Source organism: Bufo gargarizans, chromosome 5 (genome assembly GCF_014858855.1).
Source record: "Bufo gargarizans isolate SCDJY-AF-19 chromosome 5, ASM1485885v1, whole genome shotgun sequence".
Lineage (NCBI taxonomy): Eukaryota > Metazoa > Chordata > Amphibia > Anura > Bufonidae > Bufo > Bufo gargarizans.
In genome coordinates this window covers 135015914-135034321 of record NC_058084.1, presented here as the reverse complement: position 1 = coordinate 135034321, position 18408 = coordinate 135015914, and the positions used below count along the sequence as shown (strand labels likewise).

Genomic DNA, 18408 nt, shown 5'->3' with positions numbered 1-18408 from the left:
AGTTGACGAGGGAATGAATCATTCACAGAAGTGGATGGAGCTTAGTGGTGCTGAGCCACAGCATGTTGCCCTAGCCTTTGATGCAGACTGGTTGGACTTGTTTCTGGATGACTGAGGAACTGGTTTGACTAGCTTCTCATGCCAGCAAATTCTGGTATCATTCCATGTTACACAGAATGTAAAAACCTGCCCAGCGAGTTGAATGAAAGGCATATTAGGATATCCTTTGCACATTGTATATATTCGAGGTATATCTTCACACACATTCACACCAGCAGCAGTTGCCCCAGGATGGTCCAGGCTACATCCCACATGGAGTACCTTAGCTAAGAGTGAAGTCACCACTGATACTGATCATTCATTCAACATACTAAAAGAAGCAGGTAGGTGTATGGTTTTCTGTCTCCTTTCTTTTTTTGTTTTTAAGTCACATTTTTCCACTGTCAATGAATGCAGACTTATCCAGAGAGCAATTACGGATGTAGATTACTAGATGTAATCCTGGGACTGAGGTTTAACGCTGTGATCTTCATGGTATTCTTATGTTGCCTTTTAAAATGACAGTTACTACAAATCATAGTTTACATGCAATGTGTGATGACCTTCCGCACTTAAGTTGTGTTTTATGAGGACTGGCGGACGATGCAGCACAACTAGCTAATAGCTAGAACAGCAAATAAGACAGGTCCACAGCTGGGTAACCTATTAACCCCAGGACTCTTGTATTATGCCTGACATGAACTACATAGAACGGAATGAAGACAGGTTTTATCATGCTTGTGTGTCCTGGAACACTCTTCACAATATGCCTATCATGTTTCTAAGTAGTAGATTGTATAGATTTATCGATGGTCAACTTTTGATCACTCTAGAAGCTGCTGTGTGACAATGAAATCAGGTAAAGTAGAGATCTCTTATAGAAGAAGCAAGTACAATACATAGAAGTGAAGAAAGATCTCAAATACTGTACTGAAGTATAAATAAATGGTTACACAAATATCTTACCTTTATTACACAATCTTATGAAATGTAGTCAATAGTCATACATCTCAGCTTTAGTTCATTTTTAATGTACGGTATATCATTTGAATATTTAATACCAGCCCACCCTTTCCATTTTGCTACTGCTTTATATTTTTACCATGAAAAAAATATTACAAAATGCTAAACGTAATGAACGACAGACTAAGGGCTCACACACACACGACAGTATTTTGCGTTCCATATACGGACCGCATTTTGAGTCCGTATACGGTCTGTATTCTGAACCACTCATTTCAATGGTCCGCAAAAGATGCAGACAGCACTCTGTTTTGAGGACAACAATAGGCATCTCTATAATGGGCCTCCTGTTCCGTTCCGCAAATAGCAGAAGGCACACGGGCGGCATCCGCAATTTGCGGACCGCCAAAAACGACACGTTCGTGTGCATGAACCCTAAGTATATGGTACAAAAGACCAAAATGCATGTTAATGAACAAGTACTGCTTTAATGTTATCTCAAAGAACTAAATGAGATCACAATGTAATTGTACAGGTTACTCATTATGATGTCTTAGGCTCCATTCACCCATCCACACTTTGGGTCTGGATCCGTTCCTCAATTATGTGAAACTGGTGCGGACCCATTCATTTTCAATGGGGACGGAAAAGATTTGGACAGCACCCCAAAAACATAGAACATGTCCTATTCTTGTTCGCAGCTGCAGACAAGAATAGGCATTTCCTTTAGGGTGCCGGCCAGGTGTATTGAGGAAAATTTCTTAAAAAATGCTGAGAATCTTACTTAAAGTTGTACAAAGCGTGTTTTAATGTGCAGCAGATGTGAAAATGCATTCTGTACACAAGTAAAAAGTTGAAATGATTTAAGCCTCATTCACAATTCCGTGTCCGTGCTTAAATCCGTGAAAAGGTGGTTAGTGATGCCTCCGTGAAGATGTCCATAATGGATCCGTGTTCTGTCCGTGTGTCATCCGTGTTTCACTGACACTGAACAGCTCAATTTTTTTTTTCAAAGCATCTCTTCCTAACGATCCGTGAAAAACGGATGGCATCTGTGGTTTTCACGGACCCATAGACTATAATGGCCCGTGATGGATCCGTGAACACTGCCAAAATAAAGAATGCATCCGTGCTAAAAAAAAAAAAAAAAAATTACCCACAGACCGTGCTTAAACACTGATATGTCAATACACACATTAAAATGAATGGGGATGTATGCAGTCCGCGGAGAACACGTACAGCACAGTGACGTGTGAATGAGGCTTTATACTGCATTCAGTGCATTTAATGGTATGACCAAAACGTATCTGTACCAGTTTCCACATATTGTCAGGGATGGTTGGAGGATTCGGTCACTAATTCATGTCTTTCCAGTAACTCTAGTGGGTGTACAGTCTTCAGATTATAGAAGTCATATATTCAAAGAAAACTGTTGACACTGGCAAAAATAACTGAAATTTTAGCATTTCAAAACTTAGGGCCACATTGCGTAAATGCAATTTTTCCTCTGGCCTCGCCACTTTTACAAAAAGGGAGCGTGGTGAGGATGGGGAGGCAGCGGCGCCATGTTTATCATCCTCTACGCCAGCCCCAATTCAGGCACACAGACTGGGAAGGACAGTTGCTGCGCCTAATTTATGAAGATGCATGCGCTTCGTCGTAAATCCGGCGCAGCCTCCAGCAGTGTGTCTGATTGTCATAGCCCGGTGTACGCTTCGATAAATCTGCCCAATAGCATGCAACTGTATGCATGTGTTTCATCTTAGGTTGACATCTAAGTGAAGCATCTTTATATAATTTGCAAAATGGGTTAATAATAGTTGCAACATTGCAGTTTTTTTATTTGCATTTCCTTTAAGGCCCCTTGCAGACGAGCGAGTGTCTCGATGCGGACGCAGCGCAGCACACTGTCTGAACTCCCAGTACTGCCGGGGTCACATAGCATTATATTGATTTATGATGCTGTGTAACCCTTACAGTTCTGGAATGTATTAGATGACACTGACATAATGCTGTCACTGTTATCCAATACATTCCAGAACTGTAAGGGTTACATAGCATCATAAATCAAAGGGGCCTAAGAGAAAAGGAAAATGTCAGCTCTTGGTAAAATATATAAAAACATATTCCAACAAAGCAAGCAGGAAGAGCAAAAGTGCACAGAGTTGCTTGGGCCTGCCCTCGGTGCACTTAAATGCTCATTTGCATATGGATTATATGTACTTTCTCTCTATAGTGACACAATGGATCGCAAAGTGAAAGGTATCTTTACATTCAGCTGAGCTAGTCCTACAAGGTAGTGTGCCTGGTTTCACAATGATTTTCCTGGAGACAGACTGCCTTTAAAGGGGTTGTCTCACCTCAAATATTGGTGGCGTATTATTATTATATGCCTTTAATGTCAGATTGGACCCCCCATAGGTGGGACCTGCACCTATGTCTAGAACAGAGCGCCCAAAGTGAAGGAAGACACACCGCGCATGTGCGTTCATCCTTTATTCATTTCTATGGGAGTGCCGAAAATAGCCGAGAGCGCACTGCGCAAGGGCGGCCACTGCTCCACTGGAACTGCCAGAAATAGCCGAGCCCAAGCTCAGCGCTTCACTTTTGGCGCTGCGTTCTAGAGATAGGTGGGGGTCCCAGAGGTGGGACTCGCACCTATCTGACATTGGTGGCATATACTAGCGACAAATACGATGAATTCATACTTCGTGAAAGATTTTTGTTAGCCTGTTGTAGTAAGGGTCCATTCACACGTCCGTAGTGCATCCGGCTGGCACCCCAATAGAAATGCCTATTCTTGTCCGCGCTCTGGAAATGTGGATGCGGAGGCTGACACCTCACTCCAATTAGCTCTTGGAGATGTCATTAGTCTAGGGGTTCACATACTTTTTCCACCTGCACTGTGAATGTTTACATGGTGTGTTCAATAAAAACATGGTAACATTTAATTCTTTGTGTGTTATTAGTTTAAGCAGACTGTGATTGTCTATTGTTGTGACTTAGATGAAGATTAGATCACATTTTATGACCAATTTGTGCAGAAATCCATATCATTCCAAAGGGTTCACATACTTTTTCTTGCAACTGTATGTCCTATCTTTTGCGGTGCGGAGGCACAGACCCAAAAGCACACAGAAGCGCCTCCGCACCGCAAAACAGAGGACATAACTTTTGACGTATATATTGCGGATTGCAGACCTATTCAAGTCAAGTCATTGACCTGGCTTCAGAAACCACCAGCAATCAGCTGCTATCACTGGGGAGGTGGTCTCTGCAGTATTACATGCTGGCCAATCAATTATTGGCTGGTCATCACCTCTTTACTTTCAGCTCTTTAATCCTGCTGATAGAAGGGGGACCTGAGAATGGGGGCCATTTATGACATCTAAAAAACAACGCCATTAAATACAAAACATAACTGTTTCACATTATATTTGGGAGATCTAATCTATCCAATATCTTTTTTAAATAAAAAAATAAATATTTGTCCTTCTAGGAAACGTATCCCCACCTGCTGTTCTATACTTAAATGGAATCTGTCAGCAGTTTTGACCATGCTAAACTGCTGACAGCACTATGTAGGGGCTGGGGGGAGCAGTATATATATACCTTTTGTGGTGCTTTCATTATCATAAGTAGTGGAGATATGAACTTTTATTCTGCCAGATTCTGCTCTTGCAAGTTATTAAATACATGTGTTACAGTTCCTATGTGATGCTGTGCAAAACAACAAAAAAAAAACATGGGGGTGGGGGGCAGATCTTAACTGATGGGACATTGCATTAATGGAGCCTTTACTATCTGTGGTGAGAAAATAATTTTAAAAGGAGTCTGACAGCAGTTTTGACAGTATTAGGTACAGCTGGGGAGAGCAGTACAAGTAAACTTTTTCTTATCAGTAGTAGTATGAATATGAACTTTATTCTGCCAGATTCTGCTCCTGTAAGTTCACAGGAGTTAGAGCTGTTCTGTGAAGTGCTCTCTGCATTGAGCTGCTTAATAAGCCCTCCCCACTGCTTGGAGTGACAGATGTAGCATTCCGCCGATAGACCACCGCAGCTGTCACTCAGAACTGAGGGGAAGTGAAGAAGCTCAATGTAGAGAGCACTTCACAGAACAGCTCTAACTCCTGGGCCCTTACAGGAGCAGAAGCTGGCAGAATAAAAGTTCATATTCATGCTACTACTGATAAGAAAAAGTTTACTTGTACTGCTCTCCCTAGCTGTACCTAAGGCTGGGTTCACACGGGCGTGACAGATTTGTTCAGGATGCGTCCCGGGTGTATTGCGGCAAACCCACGCGATAAGGTACACAATTGTAGTCAGTTTTGACTGCGAATGCGTTCCGTAGTTCAGTCTTAATCGCGCAGGTGCAATGCATTTTGCACGCACGTGATAAAAAACTGAATGTGGTACCCAGACCCGAACTTCTTCACAGAAGTTCGGGTTTGGGTTTAATGTTGTGAAGATTGTATTATTTTCCCTTATAACATGGTTATAAGGGAAAATAATAGCATTCTTAATACAGAATGCTTAATACAAGGTCAATTGAGGGTTAAAAAATGTAAAAAAATTAACCCGCCTCCTCCTCTTGATCGCGTAGTTGCCGATCTCTTCTTACTTCTTTAATCATGAGCTGCCGGCTAAAGGACCTGTGGTGACGTCACATCACATGGTCCATCACCGTGGTGATGGACCATGTGATTGGACCATGTGATGAGCTCAGTGGCGTCACCACAGGTCCTTTGACAGGTCCTGAAGAAAGAACAGGAGACCGGCAGCTACGCGATCAATTGGAGGAGGTGAGTTAATTTTTATTTATTTTTTAACCCTCAATTGACCTTGTACTAAGCATTCTGTATTAAAGAATGCTATTATTTTCCCTTATAACCATGTTATAAGGGAAAATAATTACATCTACACAACACCGAACCCAAACCTGAACTTTAGTGAAGGAGTTCGAGTCTGGGTACCACGTTCAGTTTTTTATCACGCGCGTGCAAAACGCATTGCACCCGCGCAATAAAAACTGAATAACGGAACGCAATCGCAGTCAAAACTGACTGCAATTGGGTACCTACTCGCTCTGGTTTGCCGCAATGCACCCGGGATGCATCCTGAGCCAAAACGCGACACCCGTGTGAACCCAGCCTAAAGGCTCCATTAATGCAATGTCCCATCAGTTAAGATCTGACCTCTGAGCCCCACATCCCATGTTTTTTTTTGCACAGCCTCACATAGCAACTGTAACACAACTTATATTTAATAAGTTAGTGAAAAGCTGGGACTAGCGTTGTATAGATACAGTTTATTATTCCTAAAAGTATGTCATCCCAGTAACTACCCTGCAGTATACATGTATGATGCAGCTTGTATGGCCGCCTATGTCCTTGATTTTTCCCACACTTTTACTGTCTAGGTGTGTTTTGTGCTTTACCTGTACTCAAGATGTCGTTCCAGTTTGTCCAGTAATCTTCATTATGCAGACTAGGTGCTTCCTGCAGCTGACATATAACACTGAGAACTATGTATACCTTCAGATATTTAGAAGAAAGGAGAAGTATTTGTGGTTTCAGGAGAGCTGAAGGTCCTGAATGTCACTTTGGACAATGCCTCTCAGCAAATCCTGTTCACATTTCTATAACTCCGAAGTTGTAACTTAATATTTGAAAAGGGTTCAAATATTCCAAAAATGTATGTTTTCACCGGTGAGAAGGCAAGCGTGTCATTCTATCTGCTTATCTTGAAGTACAGGAGATAGTTCTCTGGTTACAGCAGAAGCCAGTCATGCTGAACAGCAACTCTAACCACACATTAAAGGGGGTTTCCGAGATTTTGAGACTGATGACCTACCCTCAGGATAGGTCATCAGTACCTGATATGTGGGGGTCCGACACTTGGGACCCCAGTGATCAGCTTTTTGAGAAGACACTGGTGTCTCTGTGAGTGTCACGACCTTCTCTCAGCTCGCCAAGCACAGCACCGTACACTGTATAGCGGAAGTGAATGGGGCTGAGGGCGATACCACGACAGCTGCTATACTGTGTAAGGCACTGTGGTTGGTAAGCACCGAGAGGGCCACAGCGCTCATAGGAGAATCGGTGCCTTCCCAAACAGCTGATCGGCAGGGGTCCCGGGTGTCACATAGCCCACCAGATACTGATGACCTATCCTAATGATAGGTCATCAGTATAAAAATCTGGAAAACCCCCTTAGGGTCCATTAACACGTCTGCAAAATGGGTCTGGATCCGTTCCACAACTGATCCAGACCCTTTCATTTTCAATGGGGCCGCAAAAGATCCGTTCCGCATCCGCACTTCTGTTCCGCAAATACACTCACCAAAATAATTATTAGGAACACCATATTAATACGGTGTTGGACCCCTTTTGCCTTCAGAACTGCCTCAATTCTACGTGGCAGATTCAACAAGGTGCTGATAGCATTCTTTAGAAATGTTGGCCCATACTGATAGGATAGCATCTTGCAGTTGATGGAGATTTGAGGGATGCACATCCAGGGCCCTTTCCACCACATCCCAAAGATGCTCTATTGGGTTGAGATCTGGTGACTGTGGGGGCCATTTTAGTACAGTGAACTCATTGTAATGTTCAAGAAACCAATTTGAAATGATTCAAGGGATGGACATGGTCAGAAACAATGTTTAGGTAGACCGCGGCATTTAAACAATGGCCAATTGGCACTAAGGGGCCTAAAGTGTGCCCAGAAAACACCCCCCACACCATTACACCACCAGCCTGCATAGTGGTAACAAGGCATGATGGATACATGTTCTCATTCTGTTTACGCCAAATTCGGACTCTACCATTTGAATGTCTCAACAGAAATCGAGACTCATCAGACCAGGCAACATTTTTCCAGTCTTCAACAGTCCAATTTTGCTGAGCTCGTGCAAATTGTAGCCTCTTTTTCCTATTTGTAGTGGAGATGAGTGGTACCCGGTGGGGTCTTCTGCTGTTGTAGCCCATCCGCCTCAAGGTTGTGCATGTTGTGGCTTCACAAATGCTTTGCTGCATACCTCGGTTGTAACGAGTGGTTATTTCAGTCAACGTTGCTCTTCTATGAGCTTGAATCAGTCGGCCCATTCTCCTCTGACCTCTAGCATCAACAAGGCATTTTCGCCCACAGGACTGCCGCATACTGGATGTTTTTCCCTTTTCACACCGTTCTTTGTAAACGCTAGAAATGGTTGTGCGTGAAAATCCCAGTAACTGAGCAGATTGTGAAATACTCAGACCGGCCCGTCTGGCACCAACAACCATGCCACACTCAAAATTGCTTAAATCACCTTTCTTTCCCATTTTGACATTCAGTTTGGAGTTCAGGAGATTGTCTTGACCAGGACCACAACCCTACAAGCATTGAAGCAACTGCCATGTGATTGGTTGACTAGATAATCGCATTAATGAGAAATAGAACAGGTGTTCCTAATAATTCTTTAGGTGAGTGTAAATAGAACATGTCCTATTCTTGTCCGCAGACACGGACTAGAAAAGGCATTTCTATTTAAAGTGCCGGCCATGTGCGGTCCGCAAAATGCGGAACGCACATGGGTGGTGTCCGTGTTTTGCAGATCCACAATTTGCGGACCGCAAAACACTTGCGGACGTGTGAATAGACCCTTAATGTCAACAGAACCCATGAATTTCAGTGGGACCTGACCAGAAAATATGTCTCTACTTTCCCCCAAAGGCAGATGCTGGGGGGAAAGAATGATCAAGTATGTTGGGTTTCAACATGAGACGCCTGGCAGCATTCAGAACGCAGGCACCAGCGCGAATGTGTATGGGGGACTGGGAGGAACAGTTGTCAGCCGACGAGTATCTAAAGTATGGCCCAGCTTTCAAGTATTTCTTTTAAACAACCTACCCAGTGGGACCTGTGAAGGAAAGCATACCCACCAGTCACCAGAATGCTGCAGAAGGCTTTGTACGCTGTGGTTCCAGAAGACTGATGTTATATACCCTTCCCCACAGTCATCAGTCTATGCAGGACTTTTCTCTCCGATATTTCTGACAATTTCAGTGACAGAAGCCCCGAACGCAGCTTCTGACGCAGACGTGAAAGGAGTATAAGGAACCTAATGGCAGATTTATAGCATTAATACATTATAAATACATCGAATGCCTTGGGACATACACCAGACTTTTTGGTATAAATGTCTGCCACTATAAGTAACACGTTTTTGGGGGAAAAAGGCACATTTTTACAGATTTTTTTTCTTAGCGTTTTTCAAAAACAGACAAACTTCTGAGGCGTTTTTCTTCCTTTTTGGTGCATTTTTAAGGCAGTGGAATGTCTTTTTTCCAAAACACAGTGTGCTATAGGTGCAAAAGGCTAAGGAATCGTGGCTCTAGGTTCACAGTAGTGTTAGGAGATCCGGCAGCCTGCCCCAGTATGAATGCCGGCTGTCAGGCAGACAAAAAGCGCTGCGGCAGCCGCACTCATCCGACAGAAAGTGGACGGACCACCGCGGGATCCTATTATAGTCTATGGGAATCTGCTGGGTAACAATGACACATGAGGGAAGGGAACCCTTAGAAATGTGACAGGAAAGGAATCTGTTGGGAAGAAACCGTGTGAGTCCTGACTGAGGTCACAGGATCCCAGCAGGGAGGCGGGGGCGCGCACGCAGTGACGTAAGAGCGGCGGGTCTCGTGCGCGTTTCCTGAGTTTTGGATTTCCCGCCCGGCGCAGTCAGCTGGAGATGGAGTGCTGCCGTATATGTGTGAGGTACTGGCAGGGGGCTGCTTTATGCTTCCTTCATCTTGAGGAGAGTGTGTGCATAGACTATAGATGGTGGGGTCGTGGTGTTATTACCAGTTACTATATGTGTGACGTCATGTATCCCCTCACAGCCGTGTACAATATGACGTCACGTGACCCCTGCCCCGAGCACTCCTCTTTACACCCTTATGCACACAGGGCGTCCTCAGTTTGACATGTTTGCTCACTGAGAACAGTGCGGTCTTTGGTGCCTTCCTGTACATATAAGGGTGAATGCACACGTTCAGGATCTATGTGCGGGTGTTCACATCAATCGGTGCGGATTTTCCTCTCCCCATTGAAGTGAATGGAGGAAATCCGGTCAGGAAAAATAAATGGACGTGAAATCGGCACTGTAGGTTAAAATCCGAACTGAAAAAAAAAAATCTGCATTGTGTGCATGAGCGTTTCAAGTTCTCATAGAACACAACGTGTATGACCTACAGTGCGGATTTTCCGCTGGCAATCCTGATCGTGTGCATTTAGCCTAAAGCTCTGTACCGTCCTTTCAGCGTCGCCGTGAGTTCCCGCTGGCTTCACTTTATGGGCATCGCTTGTGAAATGTTCTGCCAGTCACATGATGTCTTTACTGTGGGCAACGCAGATGTAAGAGCGTAAACCGAAAGTGACGGGATGTTGTGTCATTCCTTTATTCTTGGGGACAGATGGGTGTTACCAGTTGTGGGGGAGGTGTCCTGCACACTCTGGCAGCACTGATTAGATGGTGTCACTGTGTAGGAACACCCCCCTTCCCCAGCTGGTAACACCCATCTGTACCTATGTCCATAAACCTCCAGCAAGAATAGAAATAAGGCCTCATGCACACGACAGTTTTTTTTCACGATCCGCAAAAACGGGGTCCGTGATCCGTGACCGTTTTTTCGTCCGTGGGTCTTCCTTGATTTTTGGAGGATCCACGGACATGAAAAAAAAGTCGTTTTGGCGTCCGCCTGGCCGTGCGGAGCCAAACGGATCCGTCCTGAATTACAATGCAAGTCAATGGGGACGGATCCGTTTGAAAATTGAGCCACAGTGTGTCATCTTCAAACGGATCCGTCCCCATTGACTTACATTATAAGTCTGGACGAATCCGCTTGCCTCCGCACGGCCAGGCGGACACCCGAACATAACTTGAAGCGTCCCCATCACCATGGGAACGCCTCTACGTTAGAATATACTGTCGGATATGAGCTACATCGTGAAACTCATTTCCGACAGTATATTCTAACACAGAGGCGTTCCCATGGTGATGGGGACGCTTCAGGTTAGAATATACTGAAAAACTGTGTACATGACTGCCCCCTGCTGCCTGGCAGCACCCGATCTCTTACAGGGGGCCGTGATCAGCACAATTAACTCCTCAGGTGCCGCACCTGAAGGGGTTAATTGTACTATCATATCCCCCTGTAAGAGATCAGGGCTGCCAGGCAGCAGGGGGCAGACCCCCCCCCCCCCCCCCCCCAGTTTGAATATCGTTGGTGGCCCCCTCCTCTATAGTAGTAACAACCATTGGTGGCAGTGTGCGGCCTCCCATTCATCCCCCCCCCCCCTATCATTTGTGGCAGCGGAGTTCCGATCGGGTGTCCCAGTTTAATCGCTGGGGCTCCGATCGGTAACCATGGCAACCAGGAAGCTACTGCATCCCTGGTTGCCATGGTTACTTAGCAATAGTACAATTGTAGAAGATTCATACTTACCTGCTTGCTGCTGCGATGTCTGTGACCGGCCGGGAGCTCCACCTACTGGTAAGTGACAGGTCTGTGCGGCGCATTGCTAAAGAACTGTCACTTACCAGTAGGAGGAGCTCCCGGCCGATCACAGACATCGCAGCAGCAAGCAGGCAAGTATGAATCTTGTACTATTGCTAAGTAACCATGGCAACCAGGGCTGCAGTAGCTTCCTGGTTGCCATGGTTACCGATCGGAGCCCCAGCAATTAAACTGGGACTCCGATCGGAACTCCGCTGCCACCAATGATCGGGGGGGGGGGGGGGGGAGATGGGAGGCCGCACACTGCCACCAATGGTTGTTACTACTATAGAGAGAGGGGGGGCCGATGGTGGGCGCACACTGTGCCACCAACGATTTTTAACTATAGAGGGAGGAAGGGGGGGCGATGGTGGGCGCACACTGTGCCACCAACGATTTTTAACTATAGAGGGAGGAAGGGGGGGGGGCGATGGTGGGCGCACACTGTGCCACCAACGATATTCAAACTGGGGAGGGGGGGGTCTGCCCCCTGCTGCCTGGCAGCCCTGATCTCTTACAGGAGAATATGATAGTACAATTAACCCCTTTAGGTGCCGCACCTGAAGGGGTTAATTGTGCTATCATATCCCCCTGTAAGAGATCGGGTGGTGCCAGGCAGCAGGGGGCAGTCTTGTACCAAGTTTGCAGTGTATTCTAACTAGAAGCGTCCCCATCACCATGGGAACGCTTCTGTGTTAGAATATGCTGTCGGAAATGAGTTTTCACGAAGTGAAAACTTAGATCAGAAAAAGCTTTTATGCAGACGGATCTTCGGATCCGTCTGTATGAAAGCAACCTACGGACACGGATGCCAATCTTGTGTTCATCCGTGTTCTTTCACGGACCCATTGACTTGAATGGGTCCGTGAACCGTTGTCCGTCAAAAAAATAGGACAGGTCATATTTTTTGGACGGACAGGATACACGGATCACGGCCTCGGCTGCAAAACGGTGCATTTTCCGATTTTTCCATGGACCCATTGAAAGTCAACGGGTCCGCGAAAAAAAACGGAAAACGGCACAACGGCCACGGATGCACACAACGGTCGTGTGCATGAGGCCTAAGGCACAGCACAGTCATGAGAATGCACACGAACGATACGGATTAGGTCGGGGAAAACTCGCACCATTTCACAAGCAAGTTCAGTTTTTTCGGGCGCGGGTGCAATGCGTTTTTCACATGCGTAATAGAAAAATGAAGGTTTACAAACAACATCTATTCGCAACCATTGGTGAAAAACTCATTCTATCCGCACTTGCTTCCCGATGCAATGCGTTTTTCAGTGAAGCTCAATTTACTTCTATGGGGCTAGGGCTGCGTAAAAAACGCAGAATATAGAACATGCTGCGATTTTCATGCAACGCAGAAGTGATGCCTGAAAACCAACGCTCATGTACACAGACCCATTGAAATGAATAGGTCAGGATTCAGTGCGGGTGCTATGCGTTCACTTCACGCATTGCATCCACGCGGAAAACTTGCTCGTCTGGAAGGGGCCTAAGGCCTCATGCACACGACCATGTCCGTTTTGTGGTCCACAAACCACGGATCCATAAAATACAGATGCCGTCCTTGTGCCATTGACTTTGTTGAGTCCGTGGTTTGCATTTTGCACGGACACATGGATGACTCTGCTTTCCTCATCTGTATGTCCGTTCAGAGTCCTATTCTCTTCTGTATTGTGGACGAGGATAGCCTTTCTATTGATGGGAATGAGAAGAATACGGATTGCTTATGAAAGGAGTCTGTTTTTTTTTCGGATCCGTTGTTTGCAGACTGAAATAGGGACACGGCCGTGTACATAAATCCTTAAAGGGTTTGTCTTGTACTAGAAAAACTCACACTGCCCATGGGTTGTGTCTGTGGGGCAGAGCTGCAAAACCACATACAGCCTGTGGGTAGGTGTGGTTCTGTTTTTGGGGAAAAACAGCAGTTTTTTTCTAAACCTGGACAACCCGATTTTAAAGCGAATTATTACTGATGCTGGTGAAGTATTAATTTATCCATTGATATGGTTTTCCTTCAGTTACTTCTCTAGAAGAAATGAATGTAATAATGCATCCATATGTGACGCAGTGTACATATAGGGATCCTTAGTGCCGGCCTTGTGACGACAGCGGAGTCCGTCTCTAGAGTACAGTGTGGGTATTGTGCAGAAGGGGAGGACAGCAATCATCTCCAGTGCATGGAGAGCGATCTATCAGCTAAAATGGAAGAAGACACCCACCTCTGCTGGAGGAAGGTGGACATGTTTATTAATATCTGTATATATAGAACATGTTTTGGGGTATAAGACCCCTTCATCTTGCAGATCACCTTCTTCCGTTATACATGATTTATGGGTAGTGATAGACATTACAGTCAGCTGTTACTCTCCATAGACTTCAGTGGATGTGGATGGCAGAATCTCGGGTCTCCTCCGTTTTCAGTCTATCTGGGTACACAACATCACTCTTCTCCAGATGGGTGTGCATCCAACTGGTAGAACCCCCACCTATTAGATGTTATATGTGCTATGAATGATCGCTGAAATATCCCCTGGCCGATTTTCTGCCATGATGTTTCTTGTGTATTAATGGACAAGCATGCAGAGTGGATGATATTGTATCTAATCTCATACATGTAGATTTTGTAGTGGAAGTGCAGGAAGAATCACCCTATGTGGTCATATGCTTAAAGGGGTTGTCCACCACTGCCATCTTTTTTACATACCGCTCCCACCCTACTGGGCCCGTGAAGGCTGCTTTTTTCTGGCTCAGTTCTGTGATCATCCAATCCCTGCATGTAAACTTCCAGTATGGATGGGGGTTCACATATACCGTTGCAGCTAATGACTGGCCTCAAGCAGCTTACCACCGCCGGGTCAAGGGCCATTTGGAAACTCGTCACTGCTGAGGCCAGTCATTGACTGCAGTGGCGCAAGTTTACTTGGGGGTGATCCACAGCATTGGAACCGATAGGGAGCAGGTAAGCATGTTTCCAGATCCATCAGAATGGGGGTGTAATGAAAAAAAATAATAGGTCTGTTGGCAACCCTTTTTAGGTTAGGTGTGATTTGAAAAATGTTATTTACTAATGTATTAAAATATCACCAGCAGGTCGTCTGCATTATTTGCAGCAGAGGACAGAGCTATGTGATTGGAACTGTGTAGAAGCAAGTGATCAACACTGTCCTAAGATGAATATTTCAGGAAGCAGTTGTGGAAGTCCAAGCTCCGCTGAGAGTATTGCTCCTGGTGACTTATTTAAGGAACTGTGGACAAAGCTGAAAGACTGTCATGACAAAGAGCTGCAAGGTAACAACATTATTACATTACACTTCCCTCAAAGGGGTTGTCCGAGATAATGGAAACTCCTTTAAATAAGTCCTACTCCCCAGTCATGCTCCAGTCCTCCCCACCGGTGTTTGATTTCCTGGCTGCAGTGGTGACGTCCTATACACACCAGTCAACACTGCAGACAATTACTGGCCTCAGCAGTAACGTCCAATATACTGTTGAGCGCGGTGAACTGGTGTGTACGAGATCTCACAACTGTAGTCAGGAAGCTGACATCAGACTGCATGATCGGAGCCCGACGTTGGAAACAGTAGAGGAGAAAAAGAATGAGACTGTTTACTGCTGCTGTCGCCCCAGTTTTTATTTCTCAGACATCCTCTTTAATACTTTGCTGAAATTTTGAACATGTAGTGTACAGTTAATAAATGGACTGTGTCATCGGACAAAGACTTATTGTTTAAATCACGTTTCTTAAGAAGTTTTGGTGATATTTCTAATTTTCTGTGTTCCTATGTATATTTAAAAATCCTGCCGTTTTCTCATGGGCCACTAGGCCTAATAATGGGCACCTCTTCTTGATCTGAACATTCCTCTCGCTGTGATTCCAGGCAGGACTGCATTGGCACCTTTTCTATGGGTGCACAAAAAAAACAGACAGCAAACCGTGTGTTGTCCGCATGCGTATGTCCACTCCGCTGTCCCGCAAATAGATCCAACATTTCCTATCCGTGTCTGTTTTGCGTACAAGAATAGACATTGTTACAATGGGGTCCGCAAAAAAACGGATGTCACACAGACGTCATCCATATTTTTTGGCTACTGTAAGGCATGTCTCGAAGTGCTGTTAAGAACAGCACAGGCAAGATGGCCGCCCCCATAATCTTGTTCAGGAAATAGAATAACACAATCTAGAATCAGAAAATAATAATAAAAAGTCACTATCTGCTTTTAACTTGCAGAAACAGTATAGGTGCATTACTGAGACCAGTGATTGGGGCTTCACTGAAGTGCTGTCTGTATTGAGCTGCTTTTGGCTGGACAAAAAATGCTCCTTGTAATACTTTTTTGTCCCTCTGAAAGCCGGCATATATACCAGACAGAGCACAGCGCAGATGTGAACCCAGCCTTAGGCTACTTTCACATCAGCGTTTTCCTTTCCGCTATTGTGAGCCGTCATTGGAGGAAAACTCTTCAGTTTTGTCCTCATTCATTGTCAATGGAGACAAAATGGAACTGAGCGTTGTAGCGGTGTTTTTGAGTGCGTCATGGGATTCTGATAAAAACGGACACACAAAAAATGGATCAGAAACCCATTGACTTACAATGGATTTAGCGCCGGATCAGTCTTGTTCATTTGGGATATAATACAACCAGGTCCGTTCTGAACGGATGCAGACGGTTGTATTATCTACTGGATGCGTTTTTCTGAACCCATGATGGATCCAACAAAAACGCAGATGTGAAAGTATTTTTAGCATATTCACATACCATTGGAAAGTTTTAAGCAGGAGGAAAAATGTGTGACCTTGTTCCTCCACTGAGGCCTCATGCAGGTGCACACTTTGCTGCACTCTTGTTTTACATTTTCCCATGACTTTAACAGTATGTGTAACCTAATACTGCATGCATTGACACCTCATTACATTCTGAGTACTGCAGAGCGTATTTAGTTTACGGTACATCTCTACAGTTTGTTTTTCGGATGTGGTCGCCAGTTTCTTTTGGTGCAATGTTAATACTTTATATTAATCATATTATCTAAAATACCATCACTAGAGCCAACCTTGTGCTACTCCTTTCAAATAATTGCTGGTAGTTTTATAAGATCTGTATGTAACCTCTTCTTGACCCAGCCAGTTTCCTTTCTCATAATTTCCTCCATGCTTTCCAAGAGCTATAATCTTTATATTTCTCCTTCGATACAGAGGTCGATACAGAGGTATGAGGGTGTATTTCGCAGAATGAGTTGTACTTTAAAGGTTTACATGTACTCTGCGATTTTTGGCCGCGACACGCCTCGCGCCCAAGTATTGCAGTATAGCAGGGCTGCCATAGGAATGAATGAGGTTGCAGTGTGACTCGCAAGTTTTTCTGAAGTCGTGACACGCGAATCGCAAAAAATCCAGATGTTGCAGCCAAAATCGCCATTTCGATGTACCCTGAATGGCACCATTGAATGTCCAGTTTCAATACATGTAATGTATTGAGAAATGGCTAAATTATTTGTGGGGTGGAATGGGGAAAAAAACACACTTCTCCCATTGCTTTTTGGGGTTTTATTTTTGAGCCCTATACTGTGCAGTAAAAATAACTTCTTTTCCTGGGTCTGTCCGATTTTGTGTTAATACCAAATTTATATAGTTTTTATGTTTTAGTACTTAGTACAGTCCTGATCAAAAGTTTAAGACCACTTGAAAAATGGCAAATCATATTTAGCATGGCTGGATCTTAACAAGGTTCCAAGTAGAGCTTCAACATGCAACAAGAAGAAATGGGAGTGAGACAAAACATTTTTTTTGAGCATTCAATTAATTGAAAATAACGATTAAACTGAAACAGGCTGTTTTTCAGCTGATCAAAAGTTTAGGACCACATGCCTTTAAAAGGCCAAATCTGTGCAAAGATGTGGATTCATTGTCATTTTCTGTCAGGTAGTCACACGTTGTGATGGCAAAGGCAGAAAATCTCTCCCTTTTTGAACGTGGTCGGGTTGTTGAACTGCATAAGCATGGTCTCTCACAGCGCGCCGTCGCTGCTGAGGTGGGACGCAGTAAGACAGTCATTTGGAATTTCTTAAATGATCCTGAGGGTTATGGAACAAAAAAAGTCAAGTGGAAGACCCAAAAAAATTTCATCGGCACTGAGCCTGAGGATCCAATTGGCTGTCTGTCAAGACACTGGACGATCCTCAACCCAAATTAAGGCCCTTACTGGTGCTGACTGCAGCCCCATAACCATCAGAGACTGAAGGGCTTCAAAAACAAAAACGTCTTCAAAGACCTCGTCTCCTTGAACGCCACAGAACTGCTCGTTTGGACTTTGCAAGAGAGCACCAAACATAGGACATTCAAAGGTGGAAGAAAGTTTTATTCTCTGAAGAGAAAAAACGTAACCTTGATGGTCCTGATGGTTTCCAACGTTACTGGCATGACAAGCAGATCCCACCTGAGATGTTTCCTACGCGCCACAGTGGAGGGGGCACCATAATGGTCGGGGTTCCTTCAGTGGAACAATGGAGCTTCAGGAAGTCCAGGGGCCATTTTTCAAGTGGTCTTAAACTTTTGATCAGGACTGTATTAGTATTTTATTGGATTATTTATTTTAATTTTTTTGTATATTTTTATGGCCTTCCCGGACAATTTAACCTTTATACTGATGGCATGGGGGTGTACAGTGGCACGTGTTGTGACTTTAGGTTCGGCATAATGTCATCAAAGGGGTAGGTTTATCAAAACTGTCTTAAAGGGATTTGTCACCTCCAGAAACACCTATTAAAGGGGTTGTCTCGCTTCAGAAAGTGGCATTTATCATGTAGAGAAAGTTATTACAATCCACTTACTAATGTATTGTTATCCATATTGCTTCCATTG

The 18408-nt window shown here is 44.6% G+C and overlaps 1 protein-coding gene across 5 annotated transcripts in view; it reads left to right on the top strand.

Annotated features, from left to right (window-relative positions):
• Positions 1–225: 225 nt before the first annotated feature.
• Positions 226–18408, top strand: part of RBBP8 (RB binding protein 8, endonuclease) — a 60661-nt gene continuing 42478 nt past the window's right edge. Inside the window, exons 1-2 of one of the 5 annotated variants that reach the window (XM_044295236.1) lie at positions 226–383; positions 14636–14836. In XM_044295236.1, the coding sequence (XP_044151171.1) occupies positions 14719–14836 (118 nt within the window). In that variant the 5' untranslated portion in view covers positions 226–383; positions 14636–14718. Of the gene's footprint in view, positions 384–9685; positions 9759–14635; positions 14837–18408 lie in introns of those variants that run through there. The other 4 variants (XM_044295239.1, XM_044295238.1, XM_044295240.1 and 1 more) reach the window with 4 other exon arrangements.